Source organism: Protobothrops mucrosquamatus, unplaced genomic scaffold (assembly GCF_001527695.2).
Source record: "Protobothrops mucrosquamatus isolate PMUCROS unplaced genomic scaffold, P.Mucros_1.0 scaffold387, whole genome shotgun sequence".
Lineage (NCBI taxonomy): Eukaryota > Metazoa > Chordata > Lepidosauria > Squamata > Viperidae > Protobothrops > Protobothrops mucrosquamatus.
Genome location: NW_015386719.1, coordinates 179,423 through 204,452, shown reverse-complemented (window position 1 = coordinate 204,452; position 25,030 = coordinate 179,423). Strand labels below are relative to the sequence as shown.

At 40.2% G+C, this 25,030-nt stretch overlaps 1 protein-coding gene across 1 annotated transcript in view; it reads left to right on the top strand.

Annotated features, from left to right (window-relative positions):
• The first annotated feature begins 9,825 nt into the window (after nt 1-9,825).
• RPAP1 (RNA polymerase II associated protein 1) overlaps nt 9,826-25,030 on the top strand; it is a 54,666-nt gene continuing 39,461 nt past the window's right edge. Inside the window, exons 1-7 of the mRNA XM_015815934.2 lie at nt 9,826-9,918; nt 11,385-11,622; nt 15,941-16,086; nt 17,224-17,316; nt 18,130-18,289; nt 20,157-20,333; nt 20,861-21,097. Of these exons, the coding sequence (XP_015671420.2) occupies nt 11,433-11,622; nt 15,941-16,086; nt 17,224-17,316; nt 18,130-18,289; nt 20,157-20,333; nt 20,861-21,097 (1,003 nt within the window). The 5' untranslated portion in view covers nt 9,826-9,918; nt 11,385-11,432. The remainder of the gene's footprint in view (nt 9,919-11,384; nt 11,623-15,940; nt 16,087-17,223; nt 17,317-18,129; nt 18,290-20,156; nt 20,334-20,860; nt 21,098-25,030) is intronic.

The following is a 25,030-nucleotide window of genomic DNA, read 5'->3' as shown; positions in this document are numbered from 1 at the left end:
TGCATAATTGCATGTTTTTTAGTAATGATACAATGGCAAGATGTAAAGGGGGAAATTAATATAATAGAAGTCTAGGATCTTGACACATGTGCCAAGAGAAACGAACTATTTGGATGAGAATATTAGTACTAATGACAAGGTACAATAATTGAAAGCATGGTGGATGGAGTTGTGCAGCTTCTATGCAGCCATAAACATCAATGCTTAGAAAAAAAAGGAGGCATTGCATTATTAACATTTTTAGAGCATTTAGAGCTCAGATAGAAGAATGACCTTGAGGCATACTCCATAGCACACATTAGAACTTAATACAGGAGACTGAAAGAAATTTTAGACTTCCAAACAAATACCATGGAGTGTAACCCCATTTACAAACAAGATGCTTGGGTTACTATCCGTCCATATTTTAAAGCATCAAAAATGGCAACAAACAAGCAAACAAAAGAATTATAAAATTGGAAGGGACCTTGGTGATCTTTTGTTCCAACTCCTTGCTCAGAGCAAGAATCCTCAAAACATTCCATTCAACCTTTGTTAAAAAAAACTTCCAGTGATGGAGCACTTAGCCTTCTCTTCTTCAGACTAAAAAAGGCAGTTCCTTTAATCATTTTTACCAGATTTAACCTTCAAGCTTCCTGTCATATTTGTTTGTTCTCTCTGCACTCTGTCCAGTTTATCAGCCTCCTTCTTATCTTGAGGCAACTAAAACTGGATCCAGTATAAAGATGATTAGGGGACTGGAGGCTAAAACATATAAGGAACGGTTGCTGGAATTGGGTATGTCTAGTTTAATGAAGAGAAGGACGAGGGGGGACATGATAGCAGTGTTTCAATATCTCAGGGGCTGCCACAGAGAAAAGGGAGTCAAGCTATTCTCCAAAGCGCCTGAAGGCAGGACAAGAAGCAACGGATGGAAACTAATCAAGGAGAGAAGAACCTAGAACTAAGGAGAAACTTCCTGACAGAACAATTAACCAATGGAACAACCTGCTTCCAGAAGTGGTGAATGCTCCAACACTGGAAGTTTTTAAGAAGAGACTGGACAGCCATTTGTCCGAAATGGTGTAGGGTTTCCTGTCTGAGCAGGGGGTTGGACTCGATGACCTCCAAGGTCCCTTCCAACTTTATTATTATTATTATTATTATTATTATTATTATTATTATTATTATTATTATTATTATTGTTGTTGTTGTTGTTGTTGTTGTTGTTGTTGTTGTTATTATTATTATTATTATTATTATACCAGGTACAGTTTAATAGTGCAACAGAAAATGGATTTATCTCTTCTTTTGATCTTGGTACTTTGCCTCTATTAATACAGCCCAAAAATTTTGGCTCTTTTGGCAGGTGCAGCACACTGCTAGCTCATGCTTAATCTGTGATTTATCAGGACACCCTGTTCCCACTCACAAGTACTGCTCTTGAGCCAGGTCATGCTTGTTTTTTACTGGTGCAATCAATTTTTTTCATATACAAAAGCAGACCCTTATATTTTTTGCCAGTGAACAGCTTTGCGATGGATACAACCCAATGTTTAATCCTATCAAGAATGTTTTGAATCTTGAGCTTATCTTCTGAGTTTGCTAGCAATCCCCCTTGTGCCATCTACAGATTAATTAAGTAGCAATAGCACTTAGACTTATATATCGCTTCATTGTGCTTTACAGCCTTCCCTAAGTGGTTTACAGAGTCAGCATATTGCCCCAACAATCTGGGTCCTCATTTTACTGACCTCAGAAGATGGAAGGCTGAGTTAACCTTGAACCTTGAGAATCGAACTGCTAGCAGTCAGCAGAATTAGCCTGCAATACTGCATTCTAACCACTGCACCACCACAACTCTTAGTATCCCTTTTTATACCTTCCCTAAGTTATTTATAAAAACTGTTGGAGAGCACCAGCCCCAAGACAATATCCAGAGGTATCCTCCTAACATGTAGATAAGTCCATTAAGGATCATGCATTGAATAAAATTCTCCAACCAACTATGAGTCCATCTGGTACTGGGACTATCCATCCCCCAGTGTTCCATTTTATCAAAGAGAATATTTATAAACTGCCTTCTTGAAGCCTGGGTACACCAAACCTATAACAATCCCTTGGTCTAATCCAGTCACTCTGTTAAGAAAAGCTATAAGAGTTGTCTGGCATGACCTATATTTTACAAATCCACATTGGCTTCTAGTAATCATCTTGTTCCTTTCTCATTATTTACAAACCACAACCACTGCTTGATAATCTTTTTTAGGATTTTCCAAGATATTAACTGTAAGTTGGTCTATGGCCGTGGTGGCGAACCTATGGCACGCGTGCCACAGGTGGCACGCAGAGCCGTCCCTGATGGCACGCGAATCAATGCTGCTTCCCTCCTCTTTGCACATGCGCAGCTCTTTTGCGCTCTCTGCGCATGCGGCAGGGTACTGTAAAAGAAGGCACTTTCGGAGCACGTGGCAGAAAGCGAAAGCGAGAGAGAGCACGAGTGAAAGCGGTAAGTTTTGCGTCACCTCACGCCCTGCCTCGTCTCTGGCCTGCTGCTGAGCTTGCGCCGCTTGGCCATAGTGGACGAGACGGCGGCCACAGAGGGAGGCCGAGGCCGAAGAGCCCGGCCCAGTGGCCCCAGAACATCCCGCCGGTGCTGGCATCTTGTGGTATTCAGCGCTGCCATTTCTCATCATCGCAGCCCACCCTGCCTCACGCAGCCCGCCCCGTGCCGTCTCCAGCCTGCCGCTGAGCTTGCGCCGCTTGGCCGCATTGGACAAGGCAGCGGCCACCAGGAGAGGCCAAGGCTGAAGAGCCCAGCCCAGCGGCCCCGGAACACCCTTCCAGCGCTGGCATCTTGAGGTGCCCGGCGCTGCCATTTCTCACCATCTCGCAGCCCGCCCCGCCTTGCGCAGCCCACCTGCCAAGCCCCTGTGGGCTCGACATTCACGGGGGGGAGGCAAGCGGTCCCAGCCAAGCTAGCGAGCTCTGGATGGCGGCCACTGCAGTTAATCGCCAGGAGCACAGCACGGTGCCACGCGGCCGGGCCATGCCAGCAAGCTCTGGAGGCCGCCGCACAGCTGGTCATCAGGAGCCCGGCACAACAGACCTACCGGTTAGCACGGGAGGCTCCAGCAACGCCGACGCTGACCACACCCACCCATGCTGCCATGACTACCATGGCCACGCCCATTTGGCCACGCTCATTTGGGGCCACGCCCATTCAGTGGCCACGTCCACTTGGCCACGCTCATTCGGTGGTCACCCCCCCGGCACCCGGTGATGCATAAGTGGGTTTCAGGTTGCAGTTTGGGCACTCGGTCTCTAAAAGGTTCGCCACCACTGGTCTATGGTTTCCTCAGTCCATTTACCTCTCCTTTTTAACATTTTCAGTATTAGCTCTTCTATCTTTCCACTGTACACCAGAAATTCTGATCATGAAGAGATGGCGGTCTCTCCGTTTGATCCAAGGAAAGCCCTCTGAACCGGCAGGGAAAAGACCGGCCATACCAGCTGCTGACAACTGAAGAACAAAAGCTTTAATTAGCACATCGTAAACAGCATGTTTGGACTGGGTGAGAATATTGATCCTTTCTTTACTATTTTACAACTGAATTTCCTGGGAAAGGCTCCCAAGAAGCTTAAAACCTCTGGATGGGAATGGAAGCGGCGTTTTAAATTTTTTATGGGGGACAGAAATATACAAGACTGAAGTGAAAGTAATACAAAGCTCTAGTTTTGATAAAGCTGAGAACTGAGATAAATGTTAAGATTTTCTCTTTGGGCGATTTAACTGCCTTAGCCTGGAAAGTTGCTTGGCAAAGAAAGAAAGTGAGAGTTAGACTTAAAAAACAGGATTTGATCTATCAGAGGGGGCACTATCTGTTTAATATACCTGTTTGAATATGATTAAAAGAACGGATGACCCTTAGATATAACTAGGTTTTTTATAATGGAAGATATGATTTAGAATTAAAATAGCATTTTTCTTCTTCTTTTGATATGGGAAATTTGAAAATAAGAGGAAGATTGGTATGAATAAGTTTTTTTAGCTATATAAATTTTTTAGCTATTGAGAAAATCATAACTGACAAAGGTACTTTAAAGATTGATGGAAATCAAACTTTAATAAAAGCATGAAAAACAGGATATTGACTTATGAATTGATATTATTGTTATTTCTATATTAGTAAAATATGATGAAGATATCTATATCTAATTTTGTATACATCAATAGTACTAAGAATTGTAATTGTTTAATGAGGGGAAAAGGGAAAAATAAGAGGAAGAAAGGAAGATCAAGGAAAAAATATTGGATTGTGCAGTATTGAATAGATTTATATTGAAGAACTTAATGTTAAATATGTGAACCCAGACAACATGTTGTTTACTAAGCTCTAAAGATTGTAGTTTAAAAAAATTAATAAAACCTATAAAAATGTTTGCATATTTTGATGTTAATGACCTGGATCTGCCATTCTGTTTACATACCACGTTTCCTTTTTTATTTGGCTTATTTATGAGCCATCCAGAGTTGGTCTGTGGTCAAGCAGCACCAAAGTCAAAAGCCAGACATGCAGACAGATAGATCCAAAAGAAGGGAAGTGCCAGTAAAAGATTAAAACACGTATTACCCAACAAGTCATACATGGCTAAATGTCTTGCTCACATAATGCTGTGTATTGAAAATCCTGCATATTTTACAATATTCAGCCACCTCTGCAACAACGTACAACATAATACTTGAAGGAAAAAAAAACAGTTTTGTATCAGCTACTACTGAGCTCCTTCTACGACTGGGTCCTCCTACCAAAGCATTGCCATTATGCTGGGCAAAAAGAAGTAAACACCCTGTTAATACTATATTAAGACTTTCAGGTGAGCTACAGTGAAACATATTTGGCAATGTAGGATCTGTAAAGCTCTCTGGCATATCGTTACAGGCAATATCTGAGTCAGAACTGCTTCCTCCCACCTTGCCATCTGGGAAGCCACCCACATGCTTTGTCTGTCCAGTTATTTATGAAACCAGCACATTATCCTCTTGCGAGGAAACAATATCACAGAACTGATGGCAGAAGATCTGGTTATTCTCTTTCTCCCTTCCCCTTTTCTTGCAGAAGCTGGGAGAAAGAAGCAGAGAAGATGACCTCCTTTTGTGTAAAGTTCTCTGATCCTTTGGAGTGACCACTCTGGGATTGATGAATTGGCATCCAAAGATCCATAGGTCTTCTACTGCCAGCAACTAGGAACAATGCAGACGTTTCCCCTGCCCTCTCTTTGTAGAGATGCATCTCCCATTCTGTTTCATTGCTGAGGCAGAATAGGAGTTGGAAGTGCAGTCAATACACTTTTTCTGCCAACATATTTTCTGCCCGCTTCAGCACTGGAGAACAGCACTACTGCTGGGCTGAGAGGTCCTAAGTGATCAAACTGCTAGTCTTAAGAATGTGCAATGATAAAACTAGCAACAAAGGAAACAAAGTCTGGAGCACAGCTTGATTAGCCTTAGCCCACCAGTTCATAGAATCATAGATTCATAAGGCTGGAAGGGACCTTGGAGATCTTCTAGTCCAACCTCTGGCTCAAGGCAAGGAACCTTATACCATCTTAGTCAAATGGTTGTCCAGTGTACTTTTGAAAACCTCCAGGGATGCAGCACACACAACCCCAGGAGGCAAGCTATCCCACTGATTAGTTGTTCTCACTGTCAGAAAATATCTCCTTACTTCTGTGTTGGATCTCTTAACAAGCTTCCACCCATTATTTTCTTGTCCTGTCCTTTAGTGCTTTGGAAAACAAATCAATCCCCTCTTCTTTGTGACAGCCCTCAAGTACTGGAAGCCAGTTATCATGTCCCACCCAATCCTTTTCTTCAATAGGCTAGAGATATCTAGCTCCTCTACTGTTTGTTGTATGATTTAGTCTCCAGACCCTTTTATCATCTTTGTTGCTCTTCTCTGTGCACTTTTCAGGGTCTCAATATCTTTTCTGTATCATAGTGGACAGTCATCATGGAAAGCATAGTGAGTAGTTTCATCTGGAAATATGATGAAACTGAACAGAGATGATTCAAGATTTGGTTTGACTGGGGAAATGGTTGTTTTTAAAAATCCAAGCTTCATACTTAGGTCCAATATTTTGTAGATGCACACATTGTCATCTTCGGAAAGAGGATATCTTGCTGCAACATCAGTTAAGAGTCTACCTATTTCTTCCTGATCTTGGCAACAACCGCTGTTATTGTTCTCTTTCTTGTTCCTCCAGACATCGCTAATGTTGTGTGTATTATATTAAGCTGGTTTGAGCAGGTTTGGAGTAACAGATACTTTTATACTGCTATTTTATTTTTAGCAAATGTAGCTCTTTTGCTTCTTCATTGTGCTGAACCAAGTTCTGGGCTGTCCTTATACCTACCCCTAGGCCATTTACTGGATGAAGGATTAATGAAGGATGCAAAATAAACATGCTTCGGTCTTTTCACAAGATTTAGAACTGTTCAGGTTGCATTTTTGATTAATAATGTTCTCATGGTTGTACATTGCTCTTTCAGTTGCAAACTAGACGGTATGATTTTATATAAAGCTCAGAAAGCTATTTTGAATACATCCTAGTTTGCCATTAATGTCCAAAATCACACTAGTTAGTTTTACTTGTTTACAGATTAAAAAACAATTCTCAGTGGTTGTCCCAAAGGTGCTTTTTCAAAAGGCAACTGGACTTTCTTGCTTTTCTTTGAAGACATTTCACTTCTCATCCAAGAAGCTTCTTCAGCTCTGATTGGATGACTAAGTATCTCCACAGACGTTCTCAGTAGTTCTTCACCTCAAATATATTTTTCATCATCTACAGACAACAGTAAGCAGAAACTTTCCATTAACCGAAGTTCCTAACATTAATTTGCAGTTGACATCAATTTGCACCTTTTTGAATGATCTGCAATTGGCTAGAAGGCAAATGTATTAGAAAGCAGAAATAAAATTCAAAACAATCTTGACAGGCTAGAGAAATCAGCTGGAAATAACAAAAGAAAGTTGAACAGGCATAAATGTAAAGTTCTGTACTTAGGAAAGAGAATCAGATGTACACGTATAGGTTAACAGTAGTACCTATGAAAACTATTTTGAAATAGCAATTACTTTCAAATTAATCAGAAAGGGATGAGGCTACTAAAATGGCTTATGAAAATGTAGGCAACACCAGCAAAATATAGTTTTCAAATTATGAGAAGAGGTCTACCTTTTTTTCTGTATTCAGTTTTTGGGAACCAAAGGATCTGAACTAGAACAGATTCAGAGAAGGATAATAAGATTGATTGGGGGATATATCAGCCTTCTTTGACTATGTATACTGTGCTGAAAAACAGGATTAAACCAAACCATTAAATACCTGAAAGAATGTCACACTAAGATCTTTGTCATTTCAGAGGGTATAATATGACTAATGGTCTTTAAATTACAAGGAGTATATAACAATGGATTGTTATTAATAATTTCCTAATAGAGCGATGTTATAGTAGCATGTACTACAGAGATGGAGGTTCTCCTTCACTGCATATGTTGAAACAATTATCATGGTTATTGTGGATGTTTTAATTTAGACTCTGCACTGAGCAGGGGTTTATGCAATGGTGAGATTCAGGCAGTTCGCACCAGTTTGGCAGAACTGGTAGCTAATTTTTTGTTGCCCAGGCCCAGAATGGACTTTTGGAATATTCAAATATTCATATATTTGAATCCCACCACTGGGTTTATGGCTGAATGGTCCTCAAATTTTATGTTTCTCATTGAACTGAAATATTTTAGTTGTATCAGTAATATCAGTTGTAATATTATAATCAATACTTATCACCCTAATTATCTCAATCATGCAATTAATGCAACCTATGAAATCCTACTTTCAACTACACTCACAACAATCTAGATGATAATAACTTTAAATTTTCTGATGCATTTCAGCACTTTATTTCATAACTAAATTGCACATGTTCAATCCATGTGTATATTTATCATCTCTACTCCAGAATATCTGATCACTTTCTTTTAGTTGCATAAGCACACCACATATTTATTTTGCTTTCTCTAATCACATTTGCTAATTTACATTCCTTACAATTTTCTCATACTCGTAATCTTCCATACGCCCTCTATTTCCAGATGGACCCAAATGTTGACCTGCTTCCAGTCAACCAAGGCTTTTACATCCTGTAAATCTCAGGATGTAACTCATGCCACATGCAATATTCCTTGCTAATAGTAAAGTCAGCATCAGTCAGTTTTGGTATGTTTTGGCTACTATGACACAAGTGCAATCAAAGCCCAGTTTTATCCCAAGCACACTACGTTAAGGAAGCTAAAGTCTCTACTCTAAAGACTGTCTTGCATATTAATGTACAGTTGCCTATATCCTATCAGTTAGGAGGCATGTGTGTTGTACTGACAAATTAATATATATCTAAGATATACAATGAAATAGGATTCCAGTGATGAAAATTATATTTAATCCAGTTTTGCCTTCCTGATTCCTGGTAGAAGTACTGAGGTTGTGCTAATTGGGAATTTGGGGAATTGGAGAGCACAAATTGGAGAAAGATGATAATGTACCCAAATCATCAGCATAGTATATTGTGCATTTGAAGTTCGACAGATGTCTATGAAGATTCTCAATTATCCAGGTCATGATTGTCCCAAAGGTGCTTCAACTCCACTGAAGATGTTACCTAGCCTGGGAATGAAACGTTGGGAAACCAACTCACAATCTCAGAGAACAAACTTTCACCCTCATCCAAATAAGCTTCTTGGATGAGAAACAAAATATTTTCAAAGAAAAAACCAAGAAAGTCAAGTTGCCTTTTGGGACAAGCTCAGCTGATATTTTGTTTGTACTTAAGTTTAATAAAATATGAGGAATTATATCCTCCAACAGTCTTCTTTTCTCCAACACAAATAAACCCAGTGGCTCCAAGCATTCCTAAGAGTTTTTACTTCCAGATCTCTTATCTTCTTAGTTGCTCTCCTCTGGACATGCTCATTTACCAATGTCCTTCCTAAAATGCAATACCCATAAATCAGCATAATTTTCCAGATACAGTCTGACCAACACAGTTTAGAGACAGTGATTTTTCTTGAATTTGACACTTGGCTTCTCATCCTTATTGATTTAGAAACATCAGTTGTGAGTTTTGCAGTGGATTTCTCTTTCTTTTTGGCACCATTTGATAACAAATTCAATACGAATGCTAGACAACTGGAGTAAAATTTCATTTTAATTTCTGCCTCCTAAGCTCACCTTCATCCATCAAAGGAAGGAGAGGTAACCCTGAAGTATCCTTTCAGATCTTTGCCTTGCATAAAACGATATCTGCACTGAAATCCAAAGCCTCTACCCTGGATAAACTTGATGAAAGTCTGTATCCCAATAAATCAGTATTTGAAGACAAATTTTTAACCCCAATAAGTATTTATCATATAATAAGTCCCTGCCCCTTAGAAACCGATGGTGATATGAATTTTTGCCCTTGCTAACTCTTTTTAAACCTTCCGTTGTCAGAAATTAGTATTCTTTAAGAAATTTGTGCCTGACACTTACGGAATGATTCCCCCACCCCCAAATTTCTCTCCAAAGCATTCAGCAAACGATGCTAGCAGTCACAAAAAAACTCCACGTGCGCCTCTCCACCGGCAACAGATCTCGTACCCTTCCTCTCTTCCTTCGCTCACCAATCACTAGAGAGGGGGCGTGGCATCCTTCCAGGTGACGTCACCCAAGAGCACCCCCTCCTTTTTTTCCTGACTTGCGCGCGCCTTAAGATGACGTCCTTCTGCGCGTTATCATTTTAGTTTCTAGTAGTGGCTCAGAGCGTGAGAACGGCGAAAGGCGGACGAGCCCGGGAAAATCCGGGCGGGCAATCTTAAAAAGAGTTTTGTAGGTTGAAGCAAGGTAGGTTGAGCCTCTAAAAATTGGCTTGCTTGGCTATTTCCGATTCAACTAAGATTTCTTTTGATTCCAAGGAATCCCGTTCCTTTCTTTGGTTTAGAACAGGGGTAGTCAACCTTGGCTCTTTTATGACTCGTGGACTTCAACTCCCAGAATTCCTGAGCCAGCACAGCTGGCTCAGGAATTCTGGGAGTTGAAGTCCACGAGTCATAAAAGAGCCAAGGTTGACTACCCCTGGTTTAGAAGGAGGCTCATGAAAAAGGATCCAGTCGTATTTTTTGTAGAACGAAAAGAAAAGCAGGGTAGTTTTTGGTTTCCGTTCTGACAACAGAATTGGTTGCAGGGAGAGGCATTGTGCAGAAGAGATGTCTTTAATGTTGTGCTGCAAGCCACTAAAACACGTCTGTCTGGTGAGGACTTCACTTTTAACTAGAGCAGAACAAAAATAGCCACTAGACTCCCTTAAGTTTACTCACACAGTTAATTTGGTAGTAAAATTCAAACAGCCCTGTTTCTTCTGTACGTACATCGTTATTTGCCCGGTGGTGGCTTTTTTGAAGTCTTATTTCTTAAGCCTCTTTGCCCTGCTGTACTTTCTGAAGTGGACTAGCCCTTGAAATGTTGTTAATACTCCATCTACTGTGTTTGAAAGCTACATAAATACTGGAGAAAAGGCATACAGAAAAAAAGTGAACCCTTCTGTGACTGCAGTCTGTGGAATAGTTGATATGTTGAAATTCTGGGTCCATCCCAAAATAGTGGCCCCAGCTGAAAAATAAACTTGCTCTATTCACTCCCTCCCACATCCCTTGGTTGAGAATGTTAATGTAACTTTCAGAAAGTTGTTGTTGTTGTTAGTTGCGAAGTTGTGTCCGACCCATCGCGACCCCATGGACAATGTTCCTCCAGGTCTTCCTGTCCTCTACCATCTTCTGGAGTCCATTTAAGCTCACTCCTACTGCTTCAGTGACTCCATCCAGCCACCTCATTCTCTGTCGTTCCCTTCTTCTCTGTTGCCCTCAATCTTTCCCAGCATTAGGCTCTTCTCCAGTGGGTCCTTCCTTCTCATTAGGTGGCCAAAGTACTTGAGTTTCAACTTCAGGATCTGGCCTTCTAAAGAGCAGTCGGGGTTGATCTCTTCTAAGACTGACCGGTTTGAATGCCTTGAAGTCCAGGGGACTCGCAGTAGTCTTCTCCAGCGCCATAGTTCAAAGGCCTCAATTCTAGTACTTACTGCAATACTTTTTCCCGGCTTTCATTCTAAACAGCTACATTAAGAACACCTTAATGTGGTCTCTTTGCACTTCTAGAATTGGATATTAACAGTGATATTCTGGGGTTGGCGATAATGATGTGATATAGAATTGAGAATAATAACTTCTTTTTTTAAAAAAGGATTCATTTGACTTATAGTTTTCATAAATAAAACCTTGTATTTTTCATTTTCTTTCTTTCACTATTTGCCTTAGGTATGCCATAGATTCTTTTTTAAACAGCAGCAGAAACATAGAAGTAGGATGTTGTCAAGGCCTAAGCCTGGAGAGTCAGAAGAAGATCTGCTGAGATTCCAGAATCAATTCCTGGAGACTAAATCTTCCCCAGCAGTTAAATTAGTAAAGAAAGCAGATAAAAGAAGAGGAGATGTGGACAAAGACAATGATGACAGACGTCCACTGCAGTTCAGCAAGGATGTGGTGATGCTAGATGGTATGTTCCTTTCAAATTATTTTATGCAGATTATTGACAATTTAAAAAATGGATATAGCCAAAAATGTGTCGCCTTGTTTGTTAGAATTGTTATATTTTCATGGCATTTGGATATGGTCCTATCTACATTTGATATGATAAAATTCCATATATAGTTTAATCTAAATTAACCTTCCCTAATCAGAATCGTCCAAATCTGATATACTATCGCATCTAATTTATTTCTTCCTCTTCCTCTTCACATTTATCTTCTTGGTTGAAGAATCTGTTTGATTTAATCTGTGCTTGCCATTTCATCCTATCTGCAGCATTTTTATAGTTGAACTTCACAAGGTACATGTAATCTTTTAGTTGGTTGAGCCAGAGTTTTTTTAGTCATTCCTTTAGCTCAGGCATGTCAAACTGCCAGCCCACGGGCCGGATGCGTCACGCCGAATCCACGCCCAGCCCATTGCCGGCAGTGGGGGAAAAGGCGCAATACATTGCGTGACGTCACATGACGTCGCGAGTTTGACATGCCTGCTTTAGCTGGTGACCTTCTGCATGTAATTCTAAAGCTGTTCTTGCAATGGAGTTGTTGCTGCTCTGTAGTACCTGGCCATCACCACTGTAGATGTGATTATTGCATTTTCTCAGCAAGAAATACATCTTAATTTTTCACTTGGTCTAGTCTTGCTATGGAAGTAACCACTGCAGCATTCTCATCTGTACAGCATGGAAACCCTGTTTATGTTTCTTTGATACTAGCCAACATTCTACTCCACCCATTGCTACTGGTCTGATGATCATTTAGTAGAGTTTGGATTTCAGGAACAATATAGAGAAATTTACTTGTCACATAGAACACCAGTAACTAGGTGCCACTTCATTCAGGTAGCATTTGTCATCTAATAGCCTGTCACACTTAGAAGCATATGTAGCCCTAGGTGTTTGAATGGTTATCTTATTTAATTTGATGCTATCTTTCTTGAGTGTACCATTGGTCTGGAAACTGGATTTAGGAAATTAAGTATTCTTCATATTGATTTTTATTCCAAAGTCCTTAAGATTCATCTCTCATTCCTATATTAAATTTTCAGGTTCCTTTACGTTTTGCTAGCAATCATGACATCATTATATATAATAAATCCATTAGTGTTGTAATTGGAGGTTTGTGGTCATAATGTCATACAGAGAATGAAGAGCAATACTGAGAAGGTAGATTCCTGGAAGACACCTATGAAGATTACAAAAGCATTTAAGTGTATGGCAGCACTACTTACTAAGCTGGTAATATTGTGGCTCAGCAGATGTAGGCCTTGAATACATTAGTCTAAATCAGGCATGTCAAACTTGTGATGTCATGTGACGTCGTGCGACGTATCGTGACTTTTTCCCCATTGCCGGCAATGGGGTGGGCGCGGTTTCGGCGTGACGCATCCGGCCCGCAGGCCAGCAGTTTGACATGCCTGGTCTAAATGATAGCTAGATAAAGGCATATGGTATTTGGCTGATATGCTTTTACTAGGCCTGTGAATGCCACATGTGTGGCATTCTCGTATTGCTCCATCAGTAGTTCAGCAGCGTTTATTTCATGGGTTTTTCCACAGGAACAGACTCAGGCTCAACCCGTCCAAGACCGAGTGGCTGTGGTTACCGGCGCCTCGGCATAGTCAGCTGATTCCATCTCTGACTATAGGGGGCGAAACTTTGGCCCCCTCGGAGAGGGTACGCAACTTGGGTGTCCTCCTGGATTCGCGGCTGACGCTGGAAGACCAGTTGTCGGCCGTGACCAGGGGGGCGTTTTATCAGGTTCGCCTGATTCACCAGTTGCGGCCTTTTCTGGACCGGGACGCCCTACGCACGGTCACTCACGCACTTGTCACCTCCCGCCTGGACTACTGTAATGCTCTCTACATGGGGCTCCCCTTGAGGAGCACCCGGAGGCTCCAGCTGGTACAAAATGCGGCCGCGCGGGCGGTGTTGGGGGGGACTCGACGCTCCCACGTGACGCCGCTGCTGCGCGAGCTGCATTGGCTGCCTGTGGCCTTCCGGGTGCGCTTCAAGGTGCTGACTATCATCTTTAAAGCGCTCCATGGCATCGGACCCGGATACCTTCGAGACCGCCTCCTGCCGCAGATTACCTCCCATCGACCTGTACGCTCCCATAGAGTGGGTCTCCTCAGGATGCCGTCGGCCAGACAGTGCCGGCTGGCGACCCCAAGGGGGAGGGCCTTCTCTGTGGGAGCTCCCACCCTCTGGAATGAACTGCCCCCAGAGATCAGGGTCATCCCTGATCTCCCTTCCTTTCGCCGCGCCCTCAAGACTTGGTTATTCCAGCTTGCAGGACTGGCCTAGGGTAATTTTTAGAGGGGTTTTAATTATATTTAAAATTGGACAATATTTAAATATCTCTTTTAATTAATTTTAAATTTGTATTGTTATTTATGTATTTTAATTGATTGTCAGCCGCCCTGAGTCCTACGAGGAGAAGGGCGGGATATAAATCCAAATAATAAATAAAATAAAAATAAATAAATAAATAAAGTTCTTCATAGAGCCACACTGATTTGACAAAATGAGGATGACTCAGAAATGTGCATCAAAAACTTTTATGGTGAGGTATAATAGCTGAGCTGGCCTGTAGTTTGAGCTGTGCTATGCATTGCCTTTGTCTTTCCTGCCTGGTATTTTTGTATAGCTCTGCCAGATTGATTTTCTTCTAAATTTTGTTGAGCGCTGTAAATTATTCTGCTCCTTGTGCTTCAAGTAGCTTCCAGATTTCAGCTGGGATGTCATCCAAGCTAGTCACTTTGTTGTTCCTACTCTTGCAGATGGCAGTTGAAACTTCTTCAATACTAATGGCAAGTAGCAAACCAGAAACAGGGTCAGTTTAGCCAATAGTGGAAGAGGGAGCTGTTTAATGCAGCTTATCTTGAAATAGTTCCTACATTGACTGTGTGTGTTGTTGGCTGATGTAGCAGTCAGCTGTTCTTATCTTTAATATTGATGACCTGTCCTAAATTTTGTGTGGAGTATTAGCATGCTTTAGCAAGGTAGTTCCTTTGACTTCCTTTGTCCCATCAGGCTTGCCTAATTGGTTATATAGACTTTGCAGCAGTCACTTTTTGCTTTGCAGCAAATTTTGGTTTCTGATATTGCTAGTGATTATCTGCATTTATTGTAGTCCAGATCCTGTAGGCATTTCTTTTTGCCTCATCCATATTGTAATCTCACCATAAGGTTTGTTTATCAATGTTGTGATAAATGGATGTGTGCCAGATGTTCTGCTTCCTATGATTTTAATATGTCCAACTAGCCTGTTCCAGATATTGGTTTTTGTTTTGCTGAAGTTTGTAGTCAATGTTCTCAGTGAGGTCTTCAGGTGGGCCCCATGTTCTGATGATTTGATGCATTCACTACTGATGGGAGGCCTTATTGAAGCTATAAGATAGATCTGAGTGTCAAGAACTAGTAATCAATGTTGGGTAATTATAGTTTCTGAAAGAATATTTTTTGTATCCGTGACTATCTTTAGCATATGTTTCTGTGCTATTCTATAGTCCATTTGTATAGCAGGTTGACATGTCCTCCATACATTTATCAATCCCATTTTAAGCTAACCCAGTTAGTTGTTATCAGCAAATCTTGGGACAATTAATTCCATGTTTTAATTATGTATTGTGTTAAAAATGCTTTTTTTTTTTAAACCTCTTTCATTGATCTTCACTGGGTGATCTTAGCTGTAGCATTTTGAGATAGGGAGAAAAAAAATTCTCCCCACTTTCTTCATCCCAAGCATGATTTCATATTCCTAGTCATGTTCCTGCTCACCTGTTTTCTTTTTCAAGCTTAAAAGTTTGAAATATTCTAACCTTTCACTCTAAGCAATATCTTTGACTCCTCTGATAATTTTGATTGTCCTTTGACATAAGAGGATGCAAGGGTGCATTCTAATATCACTTGTTTTGCTTTGCTTTGCTTTGACTTTCTGAGAAGCCTACATCAGCTAGTTAATTAAGAACCCTGAATAAAAATTGCTTTGGCTGAATTCTATTATTGTGCTTAGCTACAATGTGATCAACATGATTTTGCTCAATATAATGTGTGAACTTTGGTATTATGTTTTGTTAAATATGTAAGTAGCTATGGCTTCTTCAATAAATCATATAATAAAAAGCTGGCTTAGTACAAAATGTTTATTTTGTAATTTTATATTGCTCCAATTAATACCATAGATACTTAGGATTTTTTTTTCATTTCCTATCTGTTTCCTTGAAAGAAGAAACCATTGGATCACTAATTTTCTATCTATTTGTTATTTTCTTTGATTTTTCAGATTTTCCAGATGTTCCTCCACTTCTGGCACCAGCTCCTCCAAAGAAATCCAGATTCAAAACTGCCCATGTCCATTTTGATGAAGATCCAGGGAAGCAGATCGATCATAATGATCAACATATCACAGCAGTCTTAAGCAAAATCATTGTATGTCACATTTGTAAGAGCCATTATAAAAATAAACCACTAAAACTGAGCAGTGTGCTCTAAAAAAAAGTAAAATAAAATGATATCTACCAAAGTAATGCAATCATGACATTTCTTGAACATCCAAATTTTGAAAGGTATATAACTGCGGTTCCCAACCTTTTCTATACCCCGCACCCCTAGAACCCTTCTTATATATTCTCGCACCCCTTACAAAAGTTCAAAATAATGGCAACGACTTATGCATATACACTATAATTTTGAAAACCCAAGTTTTCGCATCCCAGGTGGGTGTGAGCACCCCTGATTGGGAACTCCTGGTATATAAGATGTGTATATTTAGTCATGCTTTTTCATTTTTGTTTAATTTATACTTCATCTGTAAATACAAACTGGGTTGGTAGAAAGAATTTTTCAGGATCTGGCCACTGGATCTACAGAATCTACTAAACCATATGCTTGGTCTTTTGCTAGCATTTATTGTGATATATCACTGGCACGTCTTTCCAAGTTTTATAGCAGAGATTGTTACTACCTTTGCCGCCTAGGATTTCTTTAGATGGAGGTACATAAGGTTGATTTTGGAATATTTTGTATGACAAATGTTTTTCGACTAAGGAGCTCCTTCCTTAAGCTGTTCTTAGATAGAACAGACTTGTTGGGTGTATAATGAAGATAGGAAGATAAATGGATAGTTCTGTTCAACCAATAGATGTTGTGAATCTGTAATGTTTTCTGCCTGAAGCATAGCCATTAAGTCATTGCTTAGTGGCTATGAACAGCTGCCTGTTTAGTTTTACAAGCAGACCATTCTTAATCAAGGGGGAAGTGAGAATGTAAGTGGCCATGAGAGTTATTTAAAACCTATTTAATTCTCACTGAAGAAAATTGTGTTTGAATCATCTGCATCTGAGTGCCAACTCTTTCTGCTAGGCCAGGTGTGTTCAAACGTGGCAATTTCAGGACTTACGGACTTCAACTCCCAGAATTCCCCAGACAGCCAAGCTGACTGGGGAATTCAGAGAATTCAAGTCCATAAGTCTTAAAATTGCCAAGATTGGGTACCCCTGTCCTAGGCCATACTAACCATCATAGTTCTGATAAGACTCAAACTTGTCATCTCTTTATCTATGGCAGGAACATGATACTAGCAGTGCCAGGGTGACAGTGCCAGTATTTACGAGTGATCCATTTCCCAAAGTTTTTCATCGATCTGAAATAAAAACTGAGGTAAGAAAAATCAGCATTGTATTAAACAATTTGCTTAACTCAATTAGTTTTGCCTCTTTCTTTTTTGTTCTACTAATTTTAAGTTTACTTTTTAATTTGAGTTTTGTGCTGAGATTCAAAAATATTGTCTGCAGATGGATATTTATTGTGTTCTTTTGTTGTGATAACGTTTCATGGAACACTTAACGTTTAAGCAATGCTACTTCAGTTTTGAAGGAAGCTGTGATGATGGCTTAATTCAGAGGACCAGAGCTAATTGAAAGGGGAGGGGAACTACAAAGGAGGGCCTACTGTGTCAGGAAAAATGAATGCTGAGAGTGAGATAACCGTTGGGTCAATTTCTACCTAGCTCCATCTGCTCCAGGGTGTCTCTCAAGTATGTCTCTTCTACAGGAAAATATAGTGATAGAATGAGAGATAGATAGGAAATATGGAAGGCAACCTGGGGCTTTCTAGAATTGCAATTCTCATAAATCTAAGCTAGCAGAATCAAAGGCAAGACATTATAGGAATTACCCTAAACCAGCATGGCTGGCTCAGGAATTCTGGGAGTTGAAGTCCACAAGTCCATCAAGTTAGTCTATTCTGTCCCCTAGTCATGGCACACTCCATGGCCAGTTTCTCTTTGAATATACATTTTCTATATGTGTCTTAAGCATTAATACTAGTTTTGGGGTTCCTGTGGTCTTGCTGCCACCTCTTTCTTGTACATACATTGTACATATACATATACCTGTATTTACTAATACCCACTATAGAATGTAATCATGGGAAAATGGTGAAGTTTTGATTTGCAGTCCTGTCTTCCTGCAGATGAAATCAGCCCCTGCAAAGAAAAGCATATTTGCTCAGAAAATAGCTGCCAAGAGGGCAGCTAAAGGAGATTGGACACCTCTTACTGCTGCCCAGCAGTCAAATTCAAGACAGGCCACTTCACATACTTCGGAGGTACAGATCCGTGAGGAAAATGCAGGTGAATGTTATGATGGGCTCAGAAAGCCTTAGAGATGCTTATGGAGGTGAACATGTGAGAACAAATAGCTTTTAAAAAGTGGGTGGTTGCCTTCAAGGTCTCTTGACACTGTGGGCATAATTTTGTGCACGCTTACTGAACTATTTCAGAGTGTAAACCTGTTTAAGATTATAAATTAATCCAAAGAGCTGTAGATGACCTCCTGCATTACTGAAAGTGGGGCAATCTTTGCTGATTGTCATGCCGAGATTTTTGTGGCATATCCTTTCTTTTTGTAGGAGAATTTTCTCATGCTTTGGGGATTACTGCCACGGCATAAGGAGTTGTCTTATTTTAATCTGTTTCTGTTTGCTACTTAGCCCCTCCTAGCTATGAGATTTCCAAGATTTCCCAACCTTTAAGCCAGCTCAGTTCCTTTGTCTGAAAAGGGAATCTGGATTTAACCTTTGATAAATTAATACAATTCCATGTCAGATTATAATCTGAATTCCAAATAAAAATTATATATCTGGACAAGAAAGGAGTAAGTAAAGTGTGATGTTGCATTTAGATACAATGGTTTAGCTATGTATTGTTTCATTTCAGACTTTCTTTCTCACTAAGACATTGCATGCTGCCACCCTGCAATTTTTATAATTTAGATTTGGAAGGCTGCCCAATTTCACATCTCTACATATTATTGTGTAGAAATTAAAAATTAGGGAAATGTCTAAAACCAAGCAAAATGGAATAAATATAAGAGAGGGAACAAAGATGCATTGTAATTGAAACAGAGCATACCAAGTAAATATACTCTGAACCATCCCAGAGCATGGAGAAAAGAAAATATTTTCAAGAATCATTTAAAGCAGGGGTCCCCAACACCCGGTCTGTGGACCAATACCGGATTGCGGCATGCCAGCAACCAGTCAGCACAAACAAGCGGGATGCAGGCAGCACACAAAACCATGCACCCTCCGGTCCGTGGAAAAACCTCTCTCCACGGAACCGGTCCCTGGTGCCCAAAAGGTTGGGAACCTCTGATTTAAAGGATTCCAAGTTGGGGCAGTCTGAAATTTCCTGGAGATGCAATTGCAGAGAAGAGGCATTGTGATAGAGAAAAAAGAGATAAAAATGAAACGTTGATCTTGGATTTTGATGATTAAGTAGATTGTTGTTATAGAAATGGCTAGTACTAACTTTATATGTGAAAAGTTGAGACTATAATCTTATTATGTAATTTACTGCACCGAAAAAAGTTGTAAGTCATGCTTTTTTGTGTCTTTTCCCTTCCCTTACTCTATTCCACTTCCCTTTTCCCCTTATCTTCTATTGTCTTTGTTTTCATATGTATTTTATTAAGCAATTTTTAATATTAAAAAATGTAATTAAAAAAAACATTTGCAACCTCCTGCTGGCTTCCCCGTTGACTTTGTTGGAAGCTGTCAGTAGAGGTCACAAATGGTGATCATGTGATTGTAGGACTCTTGCAGGACTGTTGCCAGTCATATGATCATGAGGATGCTGACAACCACAACTACAAGGACTGGTTGTGGGTCCCTCTCATTCAGCACCGTCATAACGTTGAACAATTGCTGAACAATAGAAGCTAAGTGAGGACTATCTCTAGTCAAAATTCAATACTGCAAGTGTTTTTCTTGGGGCAAAGCTTTCATTTCCAATTATTATGAAATCCAACTATGGTGCTAGATTATTAACTTTAAGTTATAGAGCAAAAATGTAACAGAATACTTTATCTTAGCACCTATAGTGTATATTTTTCTTAGGAAATAAAGCTTAAGAGCCGAATATAACTCTGAAGGATATGGAGACCAATAGTGCACCCTATTTTTTTTTTGTGACATCCTAAGTGCCCTTGATTTTTTAGGTGAAGCTGTTGGTAGCATACAAAGTCAGTTGCCTCGCATTGTCACTGGTGAAGGTCTTGGAAGCCTGAGTGGTGAGCAGGAAGCCCAGAATATCCACAAAGAAAATTTGGAAAGGTTGCAATCAATGTCCAAAGAACAGGTCTTGGAGGAGCAGAAGCGACTGATGGCTCAGTTAGGTAAATTATTTTTGCTGACTTATCTTAGCTCAATACATATCTTGGCAAACTGCAAATCAATCGATGTGCTTTATTCATTTATGTATTTTGATTTCTTTGCCTTCCTCTATAGTTAAGGCGTGATATGCTCCTTAATATTTTAAAAACACGAAAAAGTGATAAACTCCAGTACAGTAGAATAGAGTTCAAAGTACCAAAGCTCTGTTAATTTACAATTCAAAGATACAGATTGGTTCCCATATTTGAGGCCTTCCTCTTCGAATGTTTAATGTATGTAGCAGTCCACATAACAGAGGCATGAAACAGAAAATTGATCCTGGATCTGCCAGAATAAAAAAAAATGCTTCGTGGCGTAAATTGGGATATGTGTAGTTAATTTGCATTCCCAAAGTGTCCTTACCTGAAGACTAGATGGATAAGCCTTTTCCATCCAGATATTTAGTCATTTGACTGAAAAAAGCGTAATATTATTTCATTGAAGGGGACCGCTAACAAAGTTTATATTTTGTCCTGTTTTCATTTGTCAGATCCCAATTTACTTGTTTTCTTAAAGTCACGGCATGGTACTTGCACAATTAAAGAAGGAGAAAGGAAAAGTGAACAAGAGAAGCCAACAAGGCTTACAGAGCCCCAAACATTGCCTGAATCCCAGCCTGAGGCAGCCGAAACACGGAGAGATACTTTCCAACTGAAAGCAAACACAGAAGTGGAACCAGGCACGGAGCTCCTAAGATCTGAAGCCCCTCTACGAATGGATGCTGCAGGTAACAGAAGGCATAGCTGTCAAAGTCAATGCAATAACTTACTTTTCTGAGCAAAGATGCCAGGTTTTCGGATGTCATATTCGTGTTCAGTTTTACAGGATGATTTTCATTGCACAGTTTTAGTCAAACTAGAACAATTGCATTTTTTTGTTGTTGTTGAGCGCCGAAAGTTACTAAAGAACCAAGAAGACACTATTTTACACTGTCTTGATTGGGGGGGGGAACTCTTTTCCCCTTCTGATTCCTTAGGGTGGAGAGAAATTGTTTCCACTCAACTTTGGGTAAAATCCAGATGAATGCCTCTATTGGTTACTAATACTCAATGGAAGAAGAGCAGAGATCCCCAACCTTTTGGGCACCAGGGACCGGTTCCGTGGAGAAAGGTTTCTCCACGGACCGGAGAGTGTGTGGTTTTGTGTGCTGCTTACATTCCACAGATGGGACTTGTTTGTGCGGACTGGTTGCTGGCATGCCGCGGACCGGTACTGGTCCATGGTCCCGGGGTTGGGGTTGGGGACCCCTGACATAGAGAATGCATTGGAAATTTACTAGGGCTCTGTGAAACTTCAAAGGATTGGTTCATTTTGATGCTTAAGGGTTTTGGTATATTTAAAAAAGACCCTTCTGTTAGCATTATCGATGAAGTACCTGTCTGATCTGAAATGCTCTGCCTCAGTGATTCAAATGAAAGCATTGTTTTTACCCAGTCACCTAAGCATTTCGAGTCAGGATATCCTCTTGAATCAAATCTTCCTTCGTGGTGGTTCTGGAGAGCAAAGCAAATAACACCGTTTCTTGCATGTTCCCAATCCTCCTCAAAGCCCATATTGGAAATTCCTGATGGAATGAGAAAGTATCATTGTATTAGTGAGTACATTAAAGCCTCCGTTCAGTATCAGTTTTTATATTATGCTCTTTCTGTTGTTGCTTTGTTCTTTGGGAGAGCATATCACAGAAAAAAGGCATGACAATGAGAGACTAGACACTATTGGAGTAACTTTGAATGCTTCCCTTCTTCCCCTGAGAGGTCATGTGTCCTTTGGGAAGAATGAGTGTAAGCCTTTTCAATCCTTATCTACTTTACCTTCATCCAATGGTAATATTATCTGCTTGCTTCCTATTGATATATGTATATTTAGGAGGCTTTTAAAAGATTTTTTGCCTTTTTTGGTTCCAATTTCGCTGCAGTTCCTTCCTTCTGAGAGTCTAAAATTAGGCCTTGCACAGACATTTATTTACGATACTTTAAGGTGGTGATTGATGAAATCCTCTGTACAGTATACAGAAGTTTCTAATAAAAATTAAAATCATGTGCTGCCACACATTGAGACAAAAAGGCCTTTGTCTGATATCAAAATGAGATAGGTATTCTTTTATTAATTAATTGCCTTCTCTCATTTGTTAGGGGAGTCTGGAGAAGAGCTTTCAATGAAGACTTTAAGACCGAATGTACTTTCTGTTCCCAGGGCAGTAGTAAGATCAACGTATTTGATGGACTATCTATTCTAGCAGAGATAGATGAGATTTGTAGGATTTCAGAATTTAGATTACCCTCTTGGCTTTTTGGATTGCTTTTATGGCTTGGCTTTTTTTATAGGCAGCAGCACCAGGATGTTAGGGGACTCCCATATATGTGTGTTTGTTTTCTGAATTTATTACTATGGTATCTTGCTTTTCTTTCGTGTGTGGATTATTTTAGATTTGGTTATGGAGCTTGTTATATTGCTTTTTTGTAAACTGGTTGTTAGCTGCCCAGAATTCTGTGTGGGCAGCCATATAAATTTTTTCAATAGGTGAATAAATAAAATTGCTCTCGGCAAGAACTGACTAAGCTTAAAGACACACATTTTGAGATAATTGTAGATTGGCAAGCTATAGGGACTCCTTGCTACTCTTTCCTCTAAATTAAATAAAGGGAGTTACTGTAAGACAGTTGCTTGTCGAGATGTTGCCACAGCTCATTAATGTCGGATCTGTAAGCAGCAACCTGTGAGCTTCATTTTTGTCTTGTGTTCTTCTTTTGATGTTGTAGATATAATTGCAAAACTTGGTTTGATCAATTACTTTTCATTATCTGTTCATATCTTCAAGTCATTTTCTGTTTCTGATATGCAGAAAGTTCGCTGGTGGATCTAAACAGAGCTACTTGCAGCTCTCTGGTTAAGAGATGTCTAGAAGTAGCACCGGGTGTGGCTTTTGCTTGAAAATAAGAGCAGTAGAAAAATGTCTGTGAGTCCTTGCTTGCTGCAAATCAACAAGACTACCTTGTAGAGAAAGTCATAGGCCCTGCTTACTTATTGTTAGGTCCCTGACGGGTGATGTACAACATAAAAGAAATAAGACAGATCTTTTCTGCCAGGAGGAACCTGCATTTAAATGTCAGAGATGAGAGGAAAGGGAGAGAGATCAGGAAGGGCTTAGCAAAATGAAATGCACAATAGAAAGAGGCTTAGGAGGTTAGGAAATAGCCTGGATGTCAGATTCGTCAACTCTTACCTCAGCAATGCATCCGGATAATGCAGTGTTTCTCAACCTTGACAATTTTAAGGCATGTGGACTTCAACTCCCAGAATCCCACAGCCAGCAATGCTGGCTGTGGAATTCTGGGAGTTGAAGTCCACATGCCTTAAAATTGTCAAGGTTGAGAAACACTGGGATAATGCCTGTTGGTTTTCTCCTGAAACAGACTATGATCTACAGCAGGAGTGTCAAACTGTGGGCCCGCGGGCCGGATGCATCATGCCAAAACCGTGCCCACCCCATTGCCGGCAATGGGAAAAAAGTCGCGATACGTCGCGACACGTCACATGACGTTGCGAGTTTGACACCCCTGATCTACAGTCAAACAAAGCCCCACTAGTTGTATATAACACTTCAGAGTAACATTCTTTTTTTCTTATTTTCTGATACTGTGAAACAAGTGTAACTAATTCAAGGAGCCATATGTTGCTCAGGCCTACTCTCAAGCTTCAGCTGAAGTTTCCTTTGGGGTTTGTGCTTCTCTTTCCATTGTTGCTTAGTTCCCCTAAGCCTTCCCTTCTCCTCCTTGATCCTTGTTGTGCTACCTTTTCGAAGTCTCGGCAGCCACTCAGAGCCTGCTTGATGAGACTTTGGGATTGGAGTGATGTGCTTTGGTGAGATAAGGTATTGTATTTACTGTTTTCTTGTTGAGAGAACAGCTTTAAAGTGGAAGAGGCAAGAGTGGGAGAGCACAGTGATTTAGTATCTCCCCCTCCTTTTTATCTCCTTTGTAGCTTCTTCAGCACATCCTCCACACTTTCTGCTCAATATTCAGCTTTCTGAGACTAAATAATAAGGTGCCGACTTTAAGAGAACTGTTGATGCTCTTTCTGTAAGGGGAGGAAACTAGCCTTCAGGCCCAACTATTTGTAAAATTGTGGACACCAGCAAAGAATTGATGAGAGAAAATCAGTGTAATGGTCAGAAAAACAGATTGGTCTTCTCAGGGAACACAAAGTGCTTTGACTCAAGAGGGTAATTTCTTTGCAGAGAAATAAGCATATCTTTGGAAAGAACTGAGCAATTCAAAATGTCAGTGAAGCTTTTCAAGCTTCCTGTAGTTTTGCTTATAGAACATTGTGCCCAGCAGGGGAAATAATATTAATTTTACATTAGCACTTAGCACTGGAAAGCCACCACTCTTGTTGCCAAGCATTAATTCACAATGAATAAACTAATAGTAGTTGTAACTCCAAAAAGAAAGAGGAATTCTGCTTTTGCCACAGGGAGAGATTGATTCAAACTGAGAGACTAATTTTTAACAAGATGGAAGGATTTGTCTTTTTATTTTCAAGGTCCTGTATCCATTTTCCCAAGTGGAACCAGGCCATTAAGGAGGCTTTTTGCCATGCCAGTTTATATCTCCATCAGGCTAGTATTGCCTCTCAAAACTGTAGCACTTAAGGGGGTCTG